The sequence below is a fragment of the Stegostoma tigrinum genome, chromosome 1 (assembly GCF_030684315.1).
Source record: "Stegostoma tigrinum isolate sSteTig4 chromosome 1, sSteTig4.hap1, whole genome shotgun sequence".
NCBI lineage: Eukaryota > Metazoa > Chordata > Chondrichthyes > Orectolobiformes > Stegostomatidae > Stegostoma > Stegostoma tigrinum.
Window position 1 is genome coordinate 130286823 of NC_081354.1, and position 26830 is coordinate 130313652.

Here is a 26830-nt window from a genome sequence, read left to right on the forward strand (position 1 = left end):
AGGAGATCAAGGGTTATGGGGAGAAAGTGAGAGAATGTTTGAGAAACTTATCAGCCATAACTGAATGGCAGCGCAGACTCGATGGGCTGAATCATCTAATTTCTACTCTATCTTATGGTTTAACCTAGGTCACTGTCACTGTGAGACAGCAATGAACCACCATGCCACCCTAAGTTTAGTTCCAACTGAGTGCAAACATGAAGGAGACTGGACAATTTGTCAGCCCTTGGACATTGACATAACGGGGTGTGTGAAATCACAGCCACTGAGCAGGCCAAGATGCTAATAAGACAAGCCATAATTTATTGCATTATATGTACATAATCGACTATCTGTGCTGTGAGTTGACAAAAAGCAGTGATATTACCACAGATTGTCCAGATTACAATACTGACATGTAGAAAAAAAACTGGAAAAAATACATTTGGAAGCTATTATAAAGCAGACCCATTGCTTTAGTTGGTGTCCTGAATTTTAAGTCAAAACTATTCAATGTATAAACTTATTTTTAAAAAGGCAATATTTGTTGCATATTTCCTGTTCTATCTTCAACTATTCAAAAACCTTTTCAAAGGGAGATATTTTTGTCTCCCATTTCTTTTTATATCTGCCACAACTTTACTGCACTGGTCTTTCACGTTCTAAATGGACAGCTACAGGGCAAGCAATTCCACTGAACAATATCAGCATATCTTGAAAATCTTCTCAAAACTCGCTCATATCTTGAAAAAGAATATTATTTATATGTTCCCTGAATTTACAGCATTCAATTGCTCTTGAATGTTATAGTTTTGTTTCTTATATGTTTTATTCCTCCATTGTTGATCCTTGGTATAGATACAAACTATCCTGGACATTATCCAGAAATCTAGTTGCATGAAGTACCAGATCTGAAGGTCGCTGCTAATCTCAACATCAAACCAGCTCAAGTAACTCAAACTGACAACTAGTATTTAAAGTATCTTAAAATAGGCAACTATGAGATATCTGTGAGGAGATTCACAAGACTATAGCTAAAAGTAAAGATTGTCAAGATTACAACAATTACCAACACTATGTTTAGACCACAAACTCGTCATATGATAGGTGGAAAAGAATAACACAAATTGGTGACTAACACATTTGTCAAAATTATCCTTCATGTGATTATATCAAATGAAACAACTAAAGACCTTGTTCAATTGACAGGTTGGTGAGTCTGAGTGATTTTTTCAATCTATTTTGTTTTCATTTTATATTGATGACTCTTGTATGTTTCTCAATAGGACATAGTCATAGGTGAGTGACACAAACTGGTGCAGTTTGATATGATTCAAAGAATCACATTGGACATTCATACCAACTGAAACAAGATTTTTATATCAAAGCGATATTTCTTTTAAAAAATGGTAATTTCTACTCTGTCAGAGTCTTCCCTTTTCTTCATGTCCCTTTCTTATGTTCCTGGCTCTCTTTTTGTTTAAAACTTGCTGCACTTTCAATTTTTCTCCAGTTCTGCTAAGGTCTTAGACATGAAACATTGGGCTATATTTAACAGTGTCAATTTGGACTGCACCCATCCAGCACCCATATATATTGTGATGATGTTAGGTCAGCCAATGATATCATCCCACCAATCGTTGATAATACCAAAGGCAAGCAAGACCTGAAATCAGAAGCCCACTTGCCTTCACTAATAAGTAAATTAAGAGATTATTAAATTTCATTAATTGTCCAGTTAATTCACATTTTTTGTGCCCCACTCAATTTTATGTCGGTTACAGGGAAAATCTTGGGTGGAAACTAGTCCTGCTGTTGGGAGTCTCTTGGGGTCTGGAGAGCCAGAGAGAGGCCCACACTGCATTTTCAGAAAGGTCCTATGAACCTCCTCCACTAGAATCAAGACCATATGGCAAGGGGTCCCAATCAATCAAATCTCAATCGAAACGCAACACGCATAAAACACAAGAGAAACTAGAACAACAAGTAACTACTTAAACACAAGCATGTAGTGAAGATGCTCATTGTCATACCTCAAATACAAACTAATGCAAACCTTGTGAACACGTGTTTTCTTAATCCTTTTTTGGGTGCTGTGCTTTGGTACAGACTGCATGCCACCAAGCTCAGTGGAGTCAGGCTTCTGATCCTTTGCCACGATCTTTTTACCCAGCATAAGAGATGAGGACCTGAGGGTGCGGCCTATTGAGTGAATGTATGACCCTGTAGAACGGAGATGATGAGGAATTTCTTCAACCAGTGTGTTGTGAATCCTTGGAACTCATTGCCACAGAAAGCTGTGGAGGCCAAGTCATTGGGTGTATTTAAGACAGAGACAGATAAGTTCTTGATTGGTGAAGGGATAAAAGGTTACAGGGAGAAGGCAGGAGGAGAGTGGGTTAAGAAACATATCTGCCCAATCAGATAGCAGAGCAGACTTCGGGGCCAAAGATAGTAGGAACTTCAGATGCTGGAGAATCTGAGATAACAAGGTGCAGAGCTGAATGAACACAGCAGGCCAAGCAGCATCAGAGGATCAGGAAGGCTGATGTTTTGGGCCTAGACCTTAAACTTTATTTCTGAAGAAGGGTCTAGGTCCGAAATGTCAGCCTTCCTGCTCCTCTGATGCTGCTTGGCCTGCCATGTTCTTTCAGCTCTACACCTTGTTATCTCAGACTCCAGGGCCAAATGACCTAAATTCTGCTCCTACACCTTATGTTCTAATGGCATATAGCGTTCACTAGTCTTATAAAAGTGAGATGGTGCAGTGGTGATATCACTAGACTAGTAATCCTGAGATCCAGGCTATTATTCTGGGGATATGAACTCTCACCAGAATTGTGAAATTTTACTGCAGCTGAACAGGGCCTTGGTTAGACTACACTTGAAATACTGCAGAAAATTTTGCACTTCTTATTTGAAAAAGAATATAATTGCATTGAAGCTGTTCAGAATAAGACTATTTTGCTCATTTCAGGATGAATGGCTTATCTTCTTGAAGAAAGGTCAAACAGGTTAGCACTGACATACTGGAGTTTAGAAATTTGAGAGCTAATTTAATTGAAATATGTAAGTTTCAAAAGAAACTTGACGGGGTAGATTCTCAGAGGCTGCTTTGACTTATAGGAGAGACTACAACTAAGGGGCACAGGTTATGAATAAAAGTTCTTACTTTCAAAATGGAGACAAGGAGATTTCATTTTTCTCTCAGACGTCATCAGTCTGTGGAATTCTCTTCCCCAGAAAACAATTAAAACTGGTTGCTTAAGTTTTATGGGGAACAAATAGAGAGCGGCTTTGAGGTGGTAGATGGTGAAACTTGAATTCAAAAATGAAAAAAAAACTGCAATCTAAAATCTAGCCAACGGTGACTATGTAACCACTTTAAAATAAACACACCTGATTCACTGATAATGGGAACTGCAGATGCTGGAGAATCCAAGATAACAAAGTGTGGAGCTGGGTGAACACAGCAGGCCAAGCAGCATCTCAGGAGCACAAAAGCTGACATTTCAGGCCTAGACCCTTCATCAGAGAGGGGGATGGGGAGAGGGAACTGAAATAAATAGGGAGAGAGGGGGAGGCGGACCGAAGATGGAGAGAAAAGAAGATAGGTAGAGAGGAGAGTATAGGTGGGGAGGTAGGGAGGGGATAGGTCAGTCCAGGGAAGATGGACAGGTCAAGGAGGCGGGATGAGGTGTTTCTTCACCTGATCTGGCCAACATGTGACTCCAGACCGATGAGTACTATTCTCCTACCTGCCCTCTGGGTAATCAGAAAAGGGCAATAAATGTTGGTTTTGTGAGTGAATAATAAAAACGTGCATGATGCACTTTCACAACTCATGACGACTCCTTTAACAACACCTACAAAGCATATAACAGCTACTACAAAGAGCAGCATATACTTGGGAACAGCAACACATATACATTTCCTCCAAGTCACACACCCATCCTGACTTGGAACAATATTGGCATGCTTTTACTGCTGCTGGGTCTCAATCCTTGAATTCCTTATGTAACAGTATTATGGGTTTACCTTACTAAATGAACTACAGTTGTTCAAGAAGAGAGCTCAATGCCACTTTCTCATTGGAAATCAGGAGTGGGGCAATAAATTCTGACCTAATCAGTGATGCCCATGTTGCATGGTTGAATAAAAAAAAACTGTAGAATACCTCCCATCTGGACCTGGGAGTTTGTCTGATGCAGTATCCACAGCTTCTTGGGAGGGAAGGGATAAAATTCCAGATTCTACATTCCCTGAAATTCCATCACTTTGCTGAAAACATGCTTCTTGATATCACTCCTAAAAGGGCTAGATTTAAATTTTATCTCAGATTCTCTTGATCTGCACTTCAGTGACCACATAAAAGTTTCTCAGCATCTACCCAATTAAATCCCTTTATCGATTTACGTATTTCAGTCAATAGCTTCAAATAATTTTGAAGGGAATTAAGGAATCTTGCCATTATAATTTAACTCTTTGTTATGTTTCTCTGAATTCTGTCCGGTAATTGCCTTCCAACATCAAAATACTATATCTTTGCAGAGATTCAGCACCCCAAACTGAACACAGCTCTTGAATGTGTTGATAATATCAATCTTGGTAACATGGTAAAGAGCCAGCAGGAGAATAACAGAACTCAGAAAAACAGAATAACTGAAAGAGGCAAATATGTCTGCATGTGAGACTATTGTAATGTTGCACTTTTGGATGAATACAGGGAAGCAGTACAATCTATATTTTGCTACTTTGAAAGGGAGGGGAATGTGTCTGACTAGAATTATGGTCAAATGCTTCAGTTGAGAAAGACAGAAAGTTTTTCAAAAAGAAAAACAAAAAAAGAAAGAAGCCTTGGTGTAAAACTGTTGGAATATAAATAACCAAGATGGAAGCAGTTGTGAAGAAGTGGCCAGAGAATGTGGAGTCAGGAGATACGTGGCTGAGGGGATTGTTAGCTGGCATCAAGACAGAAGGTGGACAAACGGTTAATTATTCAGAATGGCAGAAGTTGGGAAGGATCATTGCTGGAACTATTGCTGTTCATAAGTTATATTAATAACTTGTACTTCAGATTTACTAATGTAATTTCTTCAGTTGTGGTTGACTCCAAGTTAGGGAAAGGTTTGTGGCAATAGATAATGATAAATATTGAGGATCACTGCAACAAATCACAGGAAGACAATAATAACTTGCAGAATAGGCAAATAATTAGCGAGTGATGTTCAACACAGATGAATGTAAGGTAATACATCTTGGTGACATTTACTTGGAAGCTGCCAAGCCTAGTTGTTGAATTGGAATCAAGGAATCCCAGAGTTGCAATACACCAATCACACTACATGATTTCAAGGCCAAAACAAAAATGCCTTAGGTTTTATTTCCAGAAGGACAGAATTGAAAAATAGTGAAGCCATGCTAAACCTTAATGAACGTTTTGAGTAAAGCTGGAAGACACCATGAAATTCTAATTGCCATTTCATAAAAAAGGATTTGAAGACACTGAAGATGATTCAGAGAAGGCTTGCAAGGAGATTACAGAAATATATTGGGAGGGAAATGGTGGGCACTGGGCCAGGAACCTAAAGGCCCCATGTTTGTGTTCTTGGGACATTGGTTCAAACCTTACTCCAGTTGGAATTTAAGTTGTTATTAAGTCTGGAATTGAAAATCAATTTTAATAGTAATGACCATGGAATCATCATTAATTGTTATGAAAAAACCTGGTTCACTAATGTCCTTTAGACACTAGCCTTTTCAACAAAATTCAAACGCATGTTAGCCCTTGTTCGATTCCTTCTCAGCATGTTCGTATTACTGGTTAGGTCAGCATTTGCAACCTCACTGAGAAGTTTGATATGAGTCATACGGCACGGAAACAGACCCAGAGATAATAGGAACTGAAGATGCAGGAGAATCCGAGATAACAACGTGTGGAGCTGGATGAACACAACAAGCCAAGCAACTTCTTAAGAGCAGGAAAGCTGACCCCTTAAGGGATCTAGGCCCGAAACGTCAGCTTTCCTGCTCCTAAGATGCTGCTTCGCCTGCTGTGCTCATCCAGCTCCACACCTCGTTATCACGGAAACATATCCGTGAACAGATCAGTGAGACTCATTTTCAAACACTGACATTCTGATCTACTCCTAATCTCTTTTAGAAAATGCATTTTAATAATTTATCAGCGAGCAGGTTTCGAGGGGAAATAGCTATTCCCATTTTGTGTCAGTTTCAACACGGGCCAAAGTGAATTCCGTTATTTTGTTTGCTTCATGCGATCTCATTAACTTGCATTGTTTCTTTAGGGGATCTGTCAATCTATACACTCCGTTTCTCTTGCCCCTCTATCACAATTAAACACATTTTTCAAGCTGTGGGAAATTACTGTTCCTTTATTTCCATCTTAAACTTTGAGGTTTAAATATTACATTCTTAATAAGTGTTATTTTCTTCTTCACGGTTATTTAAGGTGGATGACTGGTGTTCACTGAATATGGATATGCAAGAATTGTGCAAACAGACAAGAAAATGTTGCTTCAGGTACAGCTTAGCCCGATGATCAAAAGATATGGTGGAGTAGGTTCAGGTGGTCCAGTAATTCACTCTAGAATATATCTAGAACACACCTGCTCCTACAGTCATTGAAAACAGAAAATGCAAGATAACACAGTAACGGCGGCGAGAAAGAAAGAAAACAGGTCGATAGCCTTTTTCTTGTCAGAATTGTCCCTAATGGTCCTCTTATTGATCCAATATAATTTTGCTTGATCGTTTTGAAGCTCCCTTTCAAAGCGATGTGTGCTTTTCTTTAAAACAAAAGGCTGAAATACTTTAATTTCGTTTGGCTCGATGTGCTTTAAATGTAGATACATTCCAAAGCGGTCAGGCTAAATGGCCGTGAGAGAAGTCCAGTGGGAAGGTGCCGGCTCAAAGTCACGCTGACCGCATGGCGAGGAGCAGAGTCACGTTCTGGGACGTTAGAGCGGTCCCAGTATCAGGCTGACAGGGGTTCTCTCTCTCTCTGTTTTCGGATTGATGGACGGCTGGTGCCACAGGAGTGGGAAAGGACAGCGGGAGAGGTAGGAAATACACACACACACCCCCGCAAGAAGTCCTGCCTGCAGCAGGATGGGAAGCAGGATGACAGGGGGAAGAATCAGAGCATCAGGATGAACGTGTTGCCAGGAGGGGGAGCAGCACAAACTCGATGCAACCACAACAACAGCAAACTCCCAGAGCCTCGCAGCTGCAGCAGCGGCGGGGAAGCCGGGCCGAGCAAGGACATCACCGAATGTGACAAGACCAACGGAGATCACAGGGCGCCGGGCAGCGTGCACTCACCTCCTGCCATGGACACTCCCAGCAAGGAGCAGAGAGCGGACGGCAGCGCGGCGCCGGCCAAGCTGGAGGACGAAGCGAGCCGGAGTCGCCAGCAGCAGCAGCTGAGCGGTAAAGAGCACAATTCGCTGGGTTTTAAGGTGGAAGCGGCCGGAGCGGGGGACGACGCGATGCTCGGCCAGGAAGGCGAGGAATTCCCGCGGTACAGCACCATGCAGAGTCACTTCACCGCCCTGCTCCAGCCCGGGGTGAACAAGTTCTCCCTGCGGATGTTCGGCAGCCAGAAGGGGGTGGAGAAAGAACAGCAGCGGGTCAAAACCGCTGGCTATTGGATTATCCACCCGTACAGCGATTTTCGGTAAGATTCCCGTGTTGCCCCGCTGAGTTAGATACACTTTTAAAAAATTGTTCTGTGCAAGCATTTCTTTTTCTTTAAAAAAAAGGGGGCTGGTTTCTCTAAAAGGCTGAACTTTGTAGTCGTGGGGATAATAGTGTAGTCGCGCTCGGTTAACCTGCACTTGCTTTATGGAGAATCTCCGTAATCCTGAGCAGGAGGTTGCCCGAAATTGAACTCCGTGAGCAGCCTATGGGTCACACCATTCCTGCGAAAAGAAGTCACCTTTTGCTTTTGAGGGTCACATTGGTTAATCCATAACAATTCGTTGCAGTGGATCGGATCTGGATTGAACTGAAGACTGCATCTAAAGTGAGCGAGGGGCTCGAACGAGGGTCAGTCAATAATAAAGAAAGAATAAAGTGAGATCGATGTGTGTTTTGTGTTAATCAGTCCTTGGAACGGCGTCGTTTCTCACGAATAAAGTAACATTTCCTCCCCCCCCCCGAAAGAATCGACAATAGAAAGTCAGCCACAAGCTGTGAAATTGTCAAACATGTAAATCCCTCTCCAAGGTATTATGAGCCCCGGTTCTTGTCTAGCTGTGATCCGAGCTGACTTTTACTCAATCTGTTCACTGAACTAGTCCCTTCAGCGTTCGTCTCCCGGCTCTCAGCGACTCTCTAAGGTAGCTGGGGAAACAGATAAAGCTCCTGCAAACCGGGCAGCTCAAGCCAGGAGGCACCTGGAAAACCCGGCCTCCGCCTCCAGACCAAAATCGAAAACTTCCGACAGATTTCTCTCACGAAATCTCACCGGGGAAAGCCGGCTTGGTGAGGTGAGAGAGAGGCGGACGCTGAGTTTAAAGCTCGCTGTCGCCGAGTGCCCTTCAATACAAACAGCTGGAGCAGGATCGCTTTTCGACCGAGAGAGATTTTTCCTCCCAGAACTGGAAGAATTTTTTTTATTATTTGTTGTAATTTAGAGACAGCGATATTGTCCATAGGGAAGGACACGGTGAAAAACGAGCCGCTCTCCCTGAGAAAACGGGTACCGCAGCTGCTTCCCCCTCTCCCTCAATGTGTTGAGATAAAGTCTCGGGACGGAGGTGGCAGCACGGCTTAGAATTTAACCAGTCCGCCTCTTGGCGCAAGATTTGTATGTTCACCTACACAATCGCGCTCAAGCTGGCGCAATATTGCTTTTCTTTTATCATTTGGGTCCATTCGCGCCCGGAGTTGCACTGCGGGCTGGGCTTAGTTAGTTTGTGACCGAGGTGAAGCTTCCCCTTTCCGGGGGGCGGTCACGTCGCGCCGTGAGTGCTGTGCGGCACTGACGGTGCGGGGCTCTAGCGCTCCGTGCGCCGCTGCTTCCCGAAAGCACCGCTGCACGACCCTGTCTGTTTACTGACATGGGCATCAATGTTTGGGCAGCTTTCCCGTCCAGTCGCTGGCACACACCTTCTGGTAAGCTGAGGCCAGAAACCCAGCGGCACGCCCGATTCCTCCGAAACAGCACATGAGGACTCTGGATTGCTGCAACTATTTCGCCTCACCGCCTTTCTGGCTGTCTTTGGCGATCATTTGCGCGCAGAATTATTAGTTCTTATTTTTGCTGACATTCATTTCTTGTTTCGTAAAGAGGACTTAGGGGATTTTCCACTTCGCATCCACAGTGATGCCACCCTGTGAAATGTTACTGTACCGTGTACTGGAGATGCCAATTTGAAAGTAGTGCTAACTGGCAGTGAACCGTACTGCTGGTTCTGCATTTTTAGGCAGGCAAGTGCGTGTAATACTGACTGGTATCTTACTAACAATTCAGTTGCTAAATGGTATCCAAGAATGGTTAGGGGTACTTCTGTTAAGCCGTGTTTTCTAAATAGGTCTGGAATTCGTACGTTTTCTCTACAGTGCCTTAAGAGCTGTCGCCGAAAGTGTAAAACGAAGACTGATGTGGACCGGTTCATATCTTTCAGGCAGTCGCACACTTTCGACCAAAATACCAAATTTCATCAGTTTGCTGGTTTTGCTCCCATTTGTCTTGTAATTAAAGGAAAGTAGCGCAGCCAGTTTAAGACTATAGCACTGTTGAAGAATTTACATTTTAAAAGATTGTCACAGTTGGAGGATTGTGATTGTGGCATGCAGTATAAGGGCCAAGCTGAAGCAGATTATAACATTCGCTAATTTTTGAGGTTGGGTGAGAACACATTAATACACCGCATGCAACTTGCTATTAATTTGTATAATTTATATTGCATGTCCACACTGTTTGCTTTGCGCCCTTAACTGTTTCGTGTGTCAGCTGCGGCCGGGTTGGAGCACGCCAACTTCTGTATGACAACCTCCGGGCCCTGCCTCAGGTTTTGAGCACAAAAATCGGGTTAAAGGCCCCGTGCAGTACTAAGCATTGCACTGTTAGAGGTACCATCTTGAAGACGGGAGGTACCATCTTTTGGAAGTGATGCTCATCTGCTCATTAGATTGAATATAAAATACCCCATGATATTAATCTGAAAAAAAAGAACTTGAGAGTTATCCTTGATGTCCTGGTCAAAATGTGTCCTTCAATCAACATCACAAAAACAGATCATCTGGTCATTATCACATTTACTTTGTTGAGTCCAAATTAGCTACTTTCCCCCCCTGCGTTATAGCTGTAGATTACATTTTTAAAACTATTCCATTGCCTCTAAAGCTTTTTGATACATCTGGTGGTTGTAAAAGTGCTGAATAAATGTGCGTCTTTAAATTTGATTTGTCATCGGAACCAAATGCTACAATGTTACATTCTTCCCTTCCTGTGCTGCTTCATTAGCTTTGCTGTCTAGCAGGTGGCGTTTGAAAATCTCCCTTGTTCTTGTTTGAATGTTTCTTTTTGTGATTCTCTTTATCTTAATTGTCATTAATCGCTTCTTCATTTTCGTTTCTTTCTTGGCTTTTTCTCCATGATTAACAAACTCATAAACCTAAGATAAGTATCTCATATGCAGGGAACAAAAGAGATCTCATTGCGTTGTATCTACCGTTTATACCTGGTTTCCTTTTAGTCACTGTTATCCTTCAATTGCCTTGTGGTTAGTTTGATACCAGTCCAACTTCAGTTGGAGTTCCTGAGAATATTCCTCCCTTTGCTCTTCTGCTCCTCATGAATCTTACCCCATTCACCCACCCCACAGCTTCTGCACCTGCCACCCCTATCAGCTTTACTGTTTTGCATGTACAGGCACTCTGTCAGGACCTTTCCTTCCCCAAAATTGCTTTTTTTCTATCATGTTAATTTCGTCCTATTTGCTCATATTGTAATATAGGGTATGAATTCTTTTTAAAAATTACATATTTTAATGTCATTTATTTTATGTTTGGATGTTTAAATTTTGAATTTGTAACACACGTGGGATTTTTAGTGCATCTGAACAGTTTAATGGTTAACTTGCAGACATCTCTGTAGCCATGGTGATTTGTTTAAAAATGCTTGAAGGAGTTAGCTTCAGAACTAATGGATTTTTATTTCTATTGGGAGATTTTATAACCAAAGATAAACCAGCTCCAGTTTAAAAGGCCAGGATGCTTGTCTTTAAGCTTAAGGGAAACATCCACAGCTTGAAAAAGTGTTATTGTCTTTCAAAATGTGGGGCAGTTCTGCTGAAGTCTCTGGGTGAAGATGGATGTATAAAACAGAACTCCTGAAAAGGGGTAAAGATGGCCTGTGAATAAGGAGTTTAGTGATAGATGTGATTGATTAAACCTTTAAGAGTTTATTTGACACTGAGAAGATACTCAGGTATATATCAGCTCTGGAAAAAGGCTACCAGATTTTCCAGTTAAATTAAGTCAGTCAAGGTGTTAGAAAGAGATTTTGGTTTCTGCTGTGAGCATTGTACAAGGAGTGTGTTGGGTACTGTAAAGGTAATATTTTTAGATCTGTAAAGTAAATGTTTTTGGAAATTAATGCAAGTATATGTTACCATGTATTTAAAATTCTTTAAGTTTGTGTTGTGAATAGTCTTTATTTTCTACTTTTTTGCTGAATGAACTTTTGTTTGATAGTTAAAATTGAATCTGCAGCATTGCATGATTATGTTTCAGTAAAACAACATCTGATTAAAACTAAAATAAAACAAAATATGATCTATCAAGTTGGATTTTAGTCTGAAATCTGACTAGTCCAGTAATAACACCATTCTGGATCATAACAGTAAGCTTATTCATGCCCAACTCCATTCAACTGATCCAACCTTCTGATTGAATGTGAAGTCTAGAAATCAGTGTGCCACTTCTCCTAATATCAGGATCATGATCATCAGATATCCTGTGGCTTAGGAGCTCCATTAGTTTATGCCACTTAATGTTTATTTTTCATTAAACTACTATTGTTGATCTGCTTACTTTCTATGCATGACATATATTGTGCATTACTAGTCAAAAATATTAATATTTCTGCACAGTTGCAGTGCAATATATGAAAAATTCACCCTTTCAGTGTGCTATTAGTGCACAAATTATCCTGTTTCAGATCATCGCCACACTAGTTGTCTGGTTTAAGTTCATTAATTTCCAGTTGTTTTACTTCATTATAATTTGTCTTTTTTGAATTAATTGCTCTATCAATGTGATGGTTAAATTTACTACTACATAATTGTGCTCAAATTCATTACAGAAATGATATTAAATAGAATTCACAGCATCAAAACAGACCATTCAGTCAAACCCATCCATGGCAGTGAAATAGGAACATATAGAACATTATAGCACAGTACAGGCCCTTCAGCCCTCGATGTTGTGCCGACCTGTCATACTAATCTGAAGCCCATCTAACCTACCCTATTCCATGTACATCCATATGCTTATCCAATGACAATTTAAATGTACTTAAAGTTGGCGAATCTACCATCATTGCAGGCAAAGCGTTCCATACCCTTACTACTCTCTGAGTAAAGAAACTACCTCTGACATCTGTCCTATATCTTTCACCCCTCAATTTAAAGCTATGTCCCCTCATGCTCGCCGTCACCATCCCAGGAAAAAGGCTCTCCCTATCCACACTATCTAACCCTCTGATTATTTTATATGTTTCAATTATGTCACCTCTCAACCTTCTTCTCTGTAATGAAAACAGCCTCAAGTCCCTCAGCCTTTCCTCGTAAGACCTTCCCTCCATACCAGGCGACATCCTAGTAAATCTCCTCTGCACCCTTTCCAAAGCTTCCACATCCTTCTTATAATGCGGTGTCCAGAACTGTACACAATACTCCAAGTGCAGCCGCACCAGAGTTTTGTACAGCTGCAGCATAACCTCTTAGTTCCGGAACTCGATCCCTCTATTAATAAAAGCTAAAGCACTGTATGCTTTCTTAACAGCCCTGTCAACCTAGGTGGCAACTTTCAAGGATAAACTGCTGGAAGTAGAGCTGGATGAACACAGCAGGCCAAGCAGCATCATAGGAGCAGAAGGGCTAATGTTTCGGTCCTAGACCCTGTTCATCCAGCTCTACACCTTGTTATCTCGGATTCTCCAGCATCTGCAGTTCCTATTGTCTCTGATACAATTTTAACCCCACTGTGAAGCCTCTTCTAAGCCCTTCTCCCTCCGGACAAACCTCAGGGGATCCATCAATGGCAGTGTGTATTTCCCATTCAAGCAACATTATTGAACTTATCATTTAATCCTATCAATCATTAACTAACAAGGACTTCAATTACCAACATGAAGAGTAGTTAAAACTCAATTACTTAAAAAAAACTCAATTTCTAAAGGCTCAATGAGAAAGTATAACATTCTGTGTAGTTTTGTGCAATTTGGACCGAAAGTGTGTTCCTTGTTTAAGTGTCTGTCGGAGATTGTTTCCATCAAGTTAATAGAAGAAAAGGAAACAGCAAGATTCCTGCTCCTGGTCACTGTCCAGGATTGTTGCAGCATTTGTATTGAGTTTATTGCTGTTTTGTTTCTGCAGTTTGAGTTTACGCCACACCATTTCCGTTATTTAAGCAAATTGTTTGATGTTGGATTTATTTTTACACCTATGTGCAGTTTGAACTCATTGTGACAGTATTTGTGATGAAGCAGCAATATGCAGGTTATTTCACATTTCACGAATCCTGTCTGGAGAAGCTTTGCTGATAGAAGCAAATAAACTGAGAGCAGTGCATTAATGGAAAGGAAACAAAGAATATGGTGTTATGTAGCAAACGCAAGAGTGTTCTAAGGTTAGTTTTTGGAGGGAAATGTTGTTTTCAGTATTTTCCTAGACTTTTGTATTACATACGAGGCTACCTTTTTACAGTTTACTATCATCTTTATCTGAAACAATATATAAAAACGTACAGGATAGAACAGGAGCAAGCCATTTGGGTCCCTGTGTATGCTCCACTATTCTTTAAGATCACGAAAGATCTGACTGTGGTCCAATCAAACTCCAAATACCCTTTGACTCCCTTGTTAGTGAAGAATCTGTTAACCTTCTAACATTTATGCTTTACTGTTTATCATTTGCTGTAGAAAGATTGTGCACCTTGATTTTATTTTGTTTTGTAACAGTGTAGTTGTTTAGTGTATCCTGACTTATATTGTCACATGTCAATAAAGTGGAATCAAACTATCTTACAAACATATTGCAACAACTTTAATTCAAGATACGATGTTTCATGAGTTTTGATACTGTTTTCTACATGAAGACTTTTTATTTGGTAATCCACCCAAAAATTTGCTGATAGAATCCACCCAAAAATAGCCAGTGCCATGCTCATTGCAATTGGACAGCTTTTACTGTTGCACAGTGCACTACCCTCAAGCACACTTCCTTTTTCTGAAGGGATCAATTTGTAATCAGTTGTGGAATCCAGCATACCTTGTGCACTTCAACCATTTCTAGTTATATGAGTCTAGATCTTGAGGTCTTTGAGGGCATTACAGACAAAATTGATCCCGTCCATACCCCAATTCATACAATACCTTCCAACAGGGGTCACTGGATAATGTCAAGAATTGTGATATCTAACTATGTTTCTCATGCATCACGATCTTACGTACGCAGATGTACCAATGTATGAACTGAAGTGCTGATCCAACTGAAATCAATGTTTTAAAAAAAACCATTTACGGAAGATGGAAACGTCCTGATCTGTACAGTCCACTTATATGCTGGTCAATATGATTATTTGTTATTGGGGCACTGAATACAATGGAAGTTTCAACCAGAGTTTACAGTTAAAAGTACAGAATGAGAGCTATGACTGGCACAATATTTTGCATTTACTTTTTTCTAGTTTAAATCACTCAGGGGATGTGGGCATTACTAGCTGGGCCAGCATTTATTGCCCATCCCTAATTGTCCTTGAGAAGGTGTTGGTGAGCTGCCTTCTTGAACTGTTACATTTAAATTCCAGCTGGTGCACCTTCAATGCCAGTAAGGAAGGAGTTCCAATATTTGACCCAGCAACCCTGAAGGAATGGTGATATATTTTCAATTCCATTCACCATGGTGAATGATTTATGGTGAATGAGGAGAACTTGCATGAGGTAGTATTCCCATATATCTGCTGCTGTTGTCTTTCTAAATGGTAGTCCTTGTGAGTTTGAAAGCTGCTGTCTAAGGAGTCTTGGTGAATTCATGCAGCGAATTTTGTAGATGGTGCACACTGCTGCTACTGAGCGAGGTTGTGGAGTGACCAAATGTTTGTGGATGGGGAACTAGTCAGCAGACTGCTTCATCCTGGATGATGGCAAGCTATGGGAGCTGCACTTATCCAGGTAAGTGGGGAATATTCCATTACATACATGTCTTGAGCCTTGGAGGTGGAGCGAAGACTCCGAAGAGTCAGGAGGTGAGTTTTCTAGCCTCTTATCTGCTCTTGCAGCCATAGTATTTGTACGAATAGACTGTTCAGTTTCTGATTTCACTTTATAAATTTTGAAATGACTAATTTTTGCAGCTCAAATATAATTATGTATCGGGCAGTTGAAAGATCTTATATACAAAAATTTTGTCTTCGGCTGCTGTCCTCAGTACTTTTGCAAAGTGTCATTCTTATTGTTAGATTCGTTAACATCTCATTATAGGGTTAATGATTTGAAATCAACCGCAAAGGACCTTGGTACATAAAATCCAATCTCAGTGAAGCACTACAATGAGAGAAAATGCTTTTCGGGTTGACCTTACTCCAAGACTCATAATTAATAATTTATCGCAGGAGTTGAACATGAGCTATAACGATCACGACTATGACTGCATTTCAGAGTAAACGTCTCTTGGAAGAAGAATAGCATTTATTATTATACCTATGTCTATTAAATGGCTGGTAACTTTAAGAATTAATTATTTAAGTCTGCTTTTTTGTGCAGAATTGGATGCTTGGTTTGATCTATGCGATTTATATAATGCCAATTTTACCCGATGAAGCACTGACCCAACTGAGATCAATTTATTCAGAACTATTTACAGACTGGTGACTAACAGTGTATTTGTACGAGGTTCTTAGTTCAAACCTGAATGTATTTGTTAAGGGAACAACTAAAACAACCAAAGAAATGACCTTAAGTTGAAAAGCATCTGTTATTATCGTAATTACAAGTCTTCCTTATTTCACTTAAAACTGATTTTTTTTGGAGAAAAAGTAAACAAAATTGACTACATAATCACATAATGTTGTCTATAACAATATTTTTCACATAGCTATGTGGCTACCTGATATTCAGAAATATTTAATATACAGAGTAGTGAATAATCAGCTTATTAATTAAGTAGATTGTAAAATGGACAAAGACATTGTTCAGAGTTATTCATAAATATTTCTTGGAAATATTGTTATTGTTGTTCCAAGATAGTTTTAAAATGATTTTTAACTACACTTTAACTACAGCTGTGATTTGAAATAACAATATAATTTTCAATCATAATCCAGGATCAGTTTTTATAGAGTCAGCATAATGCTTTTCAAAAGAAGCATTATCCTTCCATGATTTTACAATTCCCCTCTTTTGTAGTTTAAATTTACTCCCCCCTACAAATTGAAGCAACAGTGGAGGAAATACAATTAAAGAATGATAATGGCCTTGCCAAGAAAGCATCGCCTTAACATGAAAAGGAAAGGATGCATGGAATTTGCATTGCGTCAGTCTTCATTTGTATCTTCTCAGAAACATTTGAAGTTATCCTGTCTAGTTCATAGGTTAAATGGTGAACCTTATAAAGAATCTGTACCCTAGGCGATTTCATGCTGCTGCTATTTTTCTCTTTTATACTTAACCTGGATGAGGTGTTGCCAATAGTCATGAAACTAATTTACTAAAATTTGACCACGGTCTTTGAATAACATTTTTATTTATGTAGATTTGAAGAAATATAATTGGCAGATTAGCTGCTGGGTACAATTTTGTAATGATCCATTATAATCAAAATTTTAATATGACTAAGATTGTGAATAATTATTATCTCCCCAGTAAAACAATGTTTTTAATAATTCATTGGATGTGCCTGCATTGGTACATGAGGGGTGTTCTAATGTGAGTAAAACATTTCTGAGCTAGGCTCAATTCATTCTTCACAAAGTTAGTCAGATATTAGTCAGATTTCTAACACTTATACTCCCTTTTATACACCCTTTTACTCTTTTGTGTGATGCATGCATCATTGCTGTGCAACATTTGTTGCCAGTCTCCAATTGCCCTTGTAATGAGTAGCATATTAGGTCATTCCAGAGAGTCCTTAGGAGTGAATTATATTGCCATGGGTTCAGAGCCATGTGTAGGCCCATGTGGCTACATTACCTAGACTAGCTTTCAGTTCCAGATTTTCATTAATTGCACTCACTGCAATGGGATTTGTATCCATGCTCCAAGGGCATTAGTATGGGTCTTTTATTTTTAAATCCAATAATACTCTTATTGCACCACTGCCCAGCCTCAGCAACCTAAAAAGTCCTATGGGTGAAAATTCAATAAGCCTTGAAAACAGGCATAGGAATAGTCAGATAACAAGGTGTAGAGCTGGATGAACCATGGGATTAACTTAGCACCGTCACTTCCAAGACTAACTGCGTCCTAAATTCATGCTACCCGACAATTACATGTAGCCAGCATTAATTGCACTGTGAGTGACTACCTGGCTTAGTATGATGTCCACAATGAAAGACAAGCATCAATTAAAGTTAGCCTGTACCAGTTAAAACAATTGATTCTAATGTGAGAAACTCACCTTAATAACACAACATTGGAGAGATTGGGATCTTTTACAATACTAAACTGAAGTCCATGTTTGAGGAGATGTGGAGGAGGAGAAAAGTGGTGTATTTGGAGAGGGCAAGGATGCACTGAAGTTAATTCACTGTCAGCACACAGAAACTAGATAAACATGGTTGCTAATTGCATGAGTTCAGCCCCAATGAACCAGATACAGTGGTGCTAAAGTTCAGTGACCTTGACAAGTGGTCAAGTGTTATAAAGCAGAGGTCGACCTCACTCTCATAATGAAAAGCAAAACACCCAGAGAGGCTTGTTTCGTCTCTGTAAAAAGAAGAATGAAAAGTGGTATAACCTGCCTCTCACCTCCCAATCTGTTATAAATGAGACGTAAAATGAAATGACAGTCCCTCTATAATCAACAAGTAGCATTTTATTTATGTGAATCTCAAAGTGAACAAATTAACAGAACTACTCACAAGCTGAACAATTCTCCTCTTTAACTATTAACTATTCCTGTATGAAACAAAATTTTAATGGTATGCTGTTCCAATAAATACAGGTCCCACTTATATAAATCAAACTTTTTGAAAAGCTTAAAATTTAGCCTTTCAGAATTACTGCCAGGATACATTTGGAATGTTCAGTGCCTTCTCCGCTGTTCTTCACTCAGGAACACCTTTCTCCATCGAATTTTTATATCAGGAATGTTAACTAAAAGTGCCACTGTACCTTTAGTTAGATGATGGTTTTCTGAGAGGTTAGAAAATTCTGTGACAGCCAGTGATTTTCTCTTTAGAGCTGCTGGTTGTTAACTCTAACAGATGGTAGTTGCTCTCACATCGATGTTCAAATACCCTCTTCTTTTATACCTTTGATGCCCTATCGATTTCTTACAATAGGATTGGTTCTAGGTTGTCAGAACCATCAGATTTAGATTTAATTTTTTAAAAATCTCTAAATGACTGGTTTAATTTAATTGGCTGATATTCAGATAGGTTGCTTAAAAAAACTGCTGCCTGGGTTGCTTAGAATACTGCCCACAGATACAAATGTTTCAATTTTAGTAATTTTCCGTGCACCTGCTGCTTCTTATTGACATTTTTAAAATATCCAAACCTAGAAAAATCACATCATTTTTTTAAAGGGGTCACACACACTCTTGCCCCTACCCCCCACTATCATTTTGCAAACAAATTCTAACATCCTCCCTTCAATCTGCAAAAAACTGTACGCAACTTCGCAATATCAAGGTCAGTGAATGCATCTTTAATTGCATTTAATTACCAACTAGATCACTAAGGACAGACACAGCTTACTGCACTGAAGCTTTATCACTCAACTACCAGCAACCTCTATCAGTTAAGTCTCATCAAACAATCATAGCTTCACTGCATCTTTCAACATATAGACAGCACTTGAATCTTCAAACTCCTCCATTCATCCTCTATGCTCTCGTTCTAGAATTTCTTTTGAATTATATGTTGCAGATGTTAAAAGCATTCGTTTCTTACTTCAGCACCCACACATATCTCTTATGAAGAAATGCCTGGTCACACTCAAAAGCAACAGCAACAAGTGGAGGGACAACAGGACAGGGTGATAAAGAAACATGGTCTTTCAATTTCAGAACCAGAGTCACCAGCTCAGATACTGACAACGTATGTAATTTACAAGGCAGTTTGGAGGCAATGTATGCAATTGGTGAGACTCTATGCACAGATAACCTGCAGGTAGGGCAGGGTAGTAAAGGTGGTTTGTTAAGAGAGGAGAAAGTCACAGTTGAGTTCTGCTCCAAAAAAGTTAGTTACAGACTGTGATGGGACAGTCTAATGAAATAAATGCTTCCGATGAGTATACTGAATGAAATGTTTGGTGGGTTGGCAGATCTACCAGATCCCTAGTTGCCCTTGAGAAGGTGATGGTGAGCTGCCTTCAATCCACATGCTGTAGCTAGGCCTAAAATGCCCTTAGGGAGGGAATTTCAGGATTTTGACCCAGCGACAGTGAAAGAACGGAGATATATTCCCAAGTCAGAATGGTGAGTGGCTTGGAGGGGAACTTGCAGGAGGTGGTGTTCCCATGTATCTGTTGCTGTTGCCCGTCTAGATAGCTGTGTTTGTGGGTTTGGAAAGTGCTGTCTGAGGATCTTTGGTGAATTTTTGCAGTGCATCTGGTAGATAGTGCATACTGCTGCTGCTGAGTGTCGATGATGGAGGGAGTGAATGTTTGTGGATGTGGTGTCAATCAGCCAGGCTGCATTGTTCCCGTTGGAGAGGGATTTTAAAGAGGAGCCTTGATTCCTGTGTTCAGCAGCACAGTCAACTTTTGGGAGTTCTTGCCAAATACCATCAAAATTGGCCTCACTCCAATTTAGTACTTTGACTTTTAGGTCAGGCCTATCATTCTCCATCACTGTTTTAAAACTAGTACAGTTAGGATCACTGGCTCTGAAGTGCTCCCCCATCTCATTCACTTGCTCTACCTAATTTCCCAAGATTAGGTCAAGCTTTGCTCCTTCTGTAGTAGAGACTTCTTCATACTGAATAAGAAAATTTTCTTGTACCCACTTAACAAATTCCTCTCCATCCAAGCCCTTAACAAAATGGCAGTCCTAGTCGACCAAATAAGACCCATACTGTCGGTTGCAGACTGGTGTAGTACCTTGCTCTAGTACCAATTCTTCGAGAGGGATTTTAAAGAGGAGCCTTGAGATCTGTGTTCAGCAGCACAAATTGATCTTTATTTGGAGTTCCTTACCATGCAGCCCGGAAGAATTCACTAGAGACTGACTCCAAGACAGTACCACTCCTGTCAGTACAGGATATTTATACATTCTGCTTTACAGTGATTACATGCAACATTGACATCAGCACCTGACACCTCTCTTCCGACTGTTATGCCCCTCCCCGGACATTTGCCAGCAGTGTCATAACTGAGTGGGTGCTATTTGTTACCTTGTGAAGCTGTGACGGTTTATTTTCCCAAGCTGATAATGACAAAGTAACGTTTTGCAAATTCCACTTTACAATGCAGCTGTTTTCTGGTGTCCTTTCACAAGGTTATCTGTTTGTACTCTTGTTATACATCATTCTGTCCTTGGTCCTATTTGCCTTCAGTATCCCCTTCTGATGGGAATAGGGGGTTCTCTCTACCATTTACAGACAGTTGTTTAAAGGAATTCATTTAAATTCCTTAAAATTTGTTTGTTAGTTAGTTGCATGTATAATTTCAGTATACCCACGTGTAAAATACTTAAAAAGCCTTTGATTGTGGTGTGATCAGACCTTCCCTTCTACAGTTTACTAAATAACAACTTTTTTCCTTCCCATTTTGATTTCTTTATGACATTTCATTATCTTATCTGGTTGCCATGAATTTGGAGGCCATGATTCTGACTGTGGAGAATACTGCCTCAAATTCTCTTCAGCAATATGCAACTCCAGTAGTCCTGAATGGTGTCAAGCTTTTTGACTATTGTTAGAGCTGCACCTATCCAGGCAAGTGGTGAATATTCCATCACATTCCTGATGTGACTTGTAGATAAATGGACAGGATCTGGGGAGTCAGGAGGTGAGTTACTCGCTGCAACATTGCTAGTCTCTGACATGTTCTTGAAGCCACTATATTTATAAGGTGAGTGCAATTGAATTTCTGTTCAATACTAAGCCTTAGGATGTTGCTAATAAGAGATTCTGTGATCATAACACCCCACAGAATGACAGGGGGTGGTGGTTAGATTGTCTCTTTTTGGAGATAGCCATTGCCTGACATTTGTGTGACACCACTGTCTCTTGTCAGCAACTTGTCTTTTGTAACAGCAGACCATGAACTGAAAGATGTTGCAAATGTCTTCAGCTCCCATGGAGGGAGCTTCACTGAGGTTTGTTTGAGGATGCAACAGGTGGCAATTTTAGTGAGGATCACCTTACTGAAGTGCAGATGACTGAAATGTTGTTCCTTCCTGAGGTTCAGGAAGGGAAATTGCTTCCTGAATACTTTGGGTGGTTGTTGCCTTCTGGTGAGAACTCTTTCTCTCATCTTCCTCCCTTTTCCAGCAGCTGTGTGCACTCTTTGTTTATTCTCCATGTCATGCTGCAACCCACGGGTAATGTATGATTTTGCACCCATGTATGAGAAGAATTCATCAATGGGGAAAATAAAGTTGGACTGAGGACCAGTACTTCAGCACAACATTCCCTGTGGACTTCAGTAACATTAAAGAAATCTAGAAGGCACTGAATACCACTCCAATAATAACAACAATCAATAGAAATGATTTGTGAGTCATCTAAAAATAATTGATGTTCCCTTTAGATCACACATGTTCACCTTTGTGTAATAGAGAGGGCATTAACAACAGCGTTGAGCTCCAAAATGGCAGTGCTGGAGACAAATCAATATTACATGCTGTTTGAAATCAGGACTTGCCTTCTGTGTATGCAGACAGGTCAGAATAACCTTGGTGATGGGCAAATTATTAGATAAAAAAAACCTGACAGATGGTATAAAGAGTAATTTATAAAGGCACAGATTAGTCAAGGGCATTCAGCTTGGACCTAGAGTAAAGGTTGTGCTTGATTAAGGTAGTTGTACCTTTTGAGGCAGTAATATTGATAATTATAGTTTAGCAAGAATTTTAACTAAGCCCGACATAGCAATCAGTTCAGAAAATTAGAATCTGATGAGATCCAAACTAAGTTCAAAATTGGCTCAAAGGGACGAAGCTAAAGGTTAAGGCTGACAATGTATTTATAGTGGAAGGCTGATTTCACAGGGCTTAATACAAGATCACTTAATTTTTATGGCAAATGTGAAAAAATTGCAGAGTTTAATCATGCTGTTGCCAGTGAGAAAGAAAACAGTACACCAGGAAGCTATCAATTCAACCTGGATAACTGTGAAGCAATGCATTTGGAAAAGACAAAGCAAGGGAATATATATATTAAAAAGTAGGGTTCTGAGATGTGTAGAGAAACAGATTGACCTTAGAAGGTGTGTTATCAGATTCCTGAAGACAACAAGATAAGATGACATGTGGATAAGGATATTTTTGGTATATATTCCTTCCTTGTGGCATCAAGGAGCCCTAGCAAAGCTGGAATCAATGGGAATCAGGAGCAAACTCTCCGCTGGTTGGAATCATGCCTAGCATATCGAAGGATGGTTGTGGATATTGGAGGTCAATCAACTTGTCTCCAGGACATCTGTGCAGGAGTTCCTCAGGGTAGTACCTGAGGTCCAACTATTTTCAGCTGCTTAACCAATGACTTTATCCATCATAAGGTCAGATTTGGGCTGTTCGTCAATGATTGCACAAAGTTTAGCATCATTTGTGACTCCTCAGACACTGAAGCAGTCCATATTCAAATGTAACAAGATCTGGACAATATTCAGCCTTTGTTTGACAAGTGGCAAGTAACATTTGTGCTACACATATGCCAGGCAACCACCTTCTCCAATAAGAGACAAAGTAATCACTGCCCCTTGACATTCAGTTGTGTTACCATCACTGAATCCCTCAATGTCAACATCCCGGGGGTTATCATTGACCAGAAACTCAACATGTAAATACAGTAGCTTCTAGAACAAGTGAGAAGCTATGAATACTATCCTGAGTAATTGATTCTTTGACTCCTCAAAGCCTGTCGACCATTTACAAAGCACAGTTCAGAAGTATGTGGAATACTCCCCACTTGCAGCTGCAATAACACTCAAGAAGCTTGACATCATCTAGGACAAAGCAGCCCTCTTGATTGGCACAACATTCGCAAGCATTGACTCCCACCACCACTGACACTTAGCAACAGTAGTGTGTTCTGTCTACAAGATGGATTGCAGAAATTCACCAAATATCCTTAGAAAGTGCTTCCAAAACCCACAATCACTTCAATCTACCAGGACAAGGGCAGCAGATAAAAGGGAATCCTACATTCAGCTTCAAGTCATTCTGACTTGGATATAAAGTATCGTTTTATGGGTCAAAATCCTGGAATTCTCTCCTAAAGGCGTTGTGGCTCTACATTGACTGCATGGACTACAGTGGTTCAAGAAGCAACTCAGCTCACTGCCACCTTCCTGATGGAGGGCAATAGACTAGTGGTACTATCACTGGGCTTTAATCCAGAGAACTCAATAACGTCCTGGGGACCTGGGTTTGAATCCAGCCTCAGCAGATGGTGAAATTTGAATTTAATAAGCATCTGGAATTAAGTGTCTAACGATGCCCATGGTCCATTGTTGATTGTCAGATAAAGAATTATCTGGATCATTAATGTCCTTTACACAAAGAAACTGCCATGCTCACCCATTCTGGTCTCCATGTCACTCAAGACCCATAGCAATGTGGTTGACTCTTAACTGCCTGATGGACAATAAATGTTGGCCTAGCCAATGTCACAGTTACCCCATGCATGAATAAAAAAAAGGACAGGCAACAAATGTTGGCAGCGATGCCTACATCCCACAAACGAATAAAACAAATTATTCAATGCACGGAATATTAAGTTTGGATATCATTCTAGGTGTGTAAAATGCACTACATAGGCCATAGTTAGCATACAGTATTACAGGAAAGGTGCATTCTCACCGGAGAGACTACAGAGGAGACTTACAAAGCCGAGACTGGAGCATTTTAGCTCTGAGGGAAGATTGGATTGATTGAGATTGTTCTCTTTGGGACCAAGATAGCTGAAGGGCAATGTAGTTCAGCTATACAAAAACAAGTGTGTTTTAATAAATTAGCATTGAGTATTCTGTATGCTATTTCAAATTCATTTTTAATTATGTTTGCTTTATTACAATGGACAGAATTCTGAAAATTGAGAATGACTTAAGGGAACTGATTAAAGTACAGATTTGTCTGTCATCTGTTTTAAAAGATATTTGATTCTGATTTTGAAAACAAAATCAAAGCAGGCATTGATGTGAAGAATTGGGAGTTCAACCAGTTCCAAGGATGTGACGATTCAAAAACTAGTTCAGGAAATCATTTGAAATTCTGTGTGATTCTGAGCACTCTGATTAGTTAAAAAAATTATTTCTGTTAGTGTTTATCTATCAGTGATAATAATACATTGAACAAAAATGGAATGTCAGTGCTTTTATTTCTCTAGACTTTAACATGTATTGTTTTTAAACAAATTGATAACTAGACAAAACCATTGAACACAATTGCATACAGAAATCATAAAAATGGATCACACCGTACACATGAGAGGCTTTATTTTTCTTGGAGTATTTTGTGCTGTTGTTAGAAGGGGAATAGGATAACATTTTAGAAAATAGTCTTTGCTGCCATAGATTCATATTTTACAAGAATAAATGATATCTTTAAACTATATGCAGCATAAGTGAAGCAGGAGTTTGATGCATAGAACTAATATATTGGTGGGGTTCATATTCTATAATATAAAAGCACTGAACATTAAAATTAACTAGTTTGACATAATCCTTATCTAAACCTCACACTGTATGGTTCACAAAATATGTGAATTTTGAGCTTCCAGAGAATGTTTCATTCTATTTTTGCAAGCATTGGGTGTTTGGAGACAAGTGATGGATGGTAAGCTTCCACAGTATAACTACAGGATTTGACCAGCAATAAAATTAGGTTTGATTTCTCTGGATGTTACAGGGAATTAGAAAGGTGATTTTTCAAGATTCATCTGGAGGTGGCAATGTCATGAGGAGTAATCAATGGCTGGCAAAGACAGCGGCAATTCATTTCTTGTCTGGTCATGTCTAGTTCACTGAAGTTTGGCGGTTGTTGACCTGCACAGCATTTGCTTAATTTTGAAACACGTACATATACAAAATCATACCTTAACCTTACTTCATTCACAGGATATGGGCATCATGTGTGAGGTCAGCATTTATTGCCTATACCTATTGGCCTGGAGAAGGTGGTGGTGAGCTGCCTTCTTGAACCTCCCTATCTGATGGAGGTACATCCACAATGCTGTTCGGAATGGAATTTATCATGTTTCCTGTCTGTCTCAGTTTCATTCCTTTTGACTTTGTAGCAGTTTTGCTACAACTGAATGGCTTGAGGGCAGTTGAGTATCAGCAACATTGCTGTGGTTTTGCAGTAACACCTAGGCCAAACCATGGAAAGAATTCTGATCCTGGAAGGATTTGCAGAATTACAGAAGGGTTATGATGCAGAAAGAGGCTATTTAGCCAGTTGTTCCTGCACTGGAAGATTACAGAACCAGGTGTTTTTATGACAATTGACACATGGACTTCATTGGATTAGTTTTAGATTCTAAATTTTATTGAATTCATGTTTCACCATCTGGCATGGTAGGATTCAAACCCATGCCCCCAATGCTTGGGGCTCTGGATTACCGATCCAGTGACATATCCCAATAGCATTATACCCAATATGAATGAATGTATGCATTATTCAATGTCTTCAAGGGAAGTGTGGAGAATTAAAAATAGCAAAAGGAAGAACTATATCCAGAAATCAACAATAAAGCATGCTAGTTGGTAAAATTCTAGAATCCATTGTTAAGGATGAGATTTCTAAATTCTTGGAAGGGCAGGGTTGGGTTAGAACAAGTCAGCATGGATTTAGTAAGGGGAGGTCGTGCCTGACAAACCTGTTAGAATTCTTTGAAGAGGTAACAAGTAGGTTAGACCCGGGAAACCCAGTGGATGTTATCTATCTAGACTTCCAAAAGGCCTTGGATAAGGTGCCTCACGGGAGGCTGCTGAGCAAGGTGAGAGCCCATGGTGTTCGAGGTGAGCTACTGGCTTGGAGTGAGGATTGGCTGTCTGACAGAAGACAGAGAGTGGGATAAAAGTTCTTTTTTTAGAATGGCAACCGGTGACAAGTGGTGTCCCGCAGGGTTCGGTGTTGGGGCCGCAGCTGTCCACCTTATATATTAATGATCTGGATGAAGGGACTGGGGGAATTCTGGCAAAGTTTACCGATGATACGAAGATAGGTGGACAGGCAGGTAGTATTGAGGAGGTGGGGAGGCTGCAGAA

General features: G+C 40.1%; 1 protein-coding gene across 4 annotated transcripts in view; it reads left to right on the top strand.

Annotated features, from left to right (window-relative positions):
• The first annotated feature begins 6819 nt into the window (after positions 1-6819).
• The window catches only part of LOC125459972 (potassium/sodium hyperpolarization-activated cyclic nucleotide-gated channel 1-like), a 295720-nt gene continuing 275709 nt past the window's right edge, over positions 6820-26830 (top strand). The window contains exon 1 of one of the 4 annotated variants that reach the window (XR_009446163.1): positions 6820-7678. Coding sequence is in view for 2 of the 4 variants with exons in the window: in XM_048546975.2 (XP_048402932.1) it covers positions 7152-7678 (527 nt within the window). In the remaining 2 variants the exon portion in view is untranslated. Of the gene's footprint in view, positions 7679-9166; positions 9436-26830 lie in introns of those variants that run through there. The other 3 variants (XM_048546975.2, XM_059648597.1, XM_059648604.1) reach the window with 3 other exon arrangements.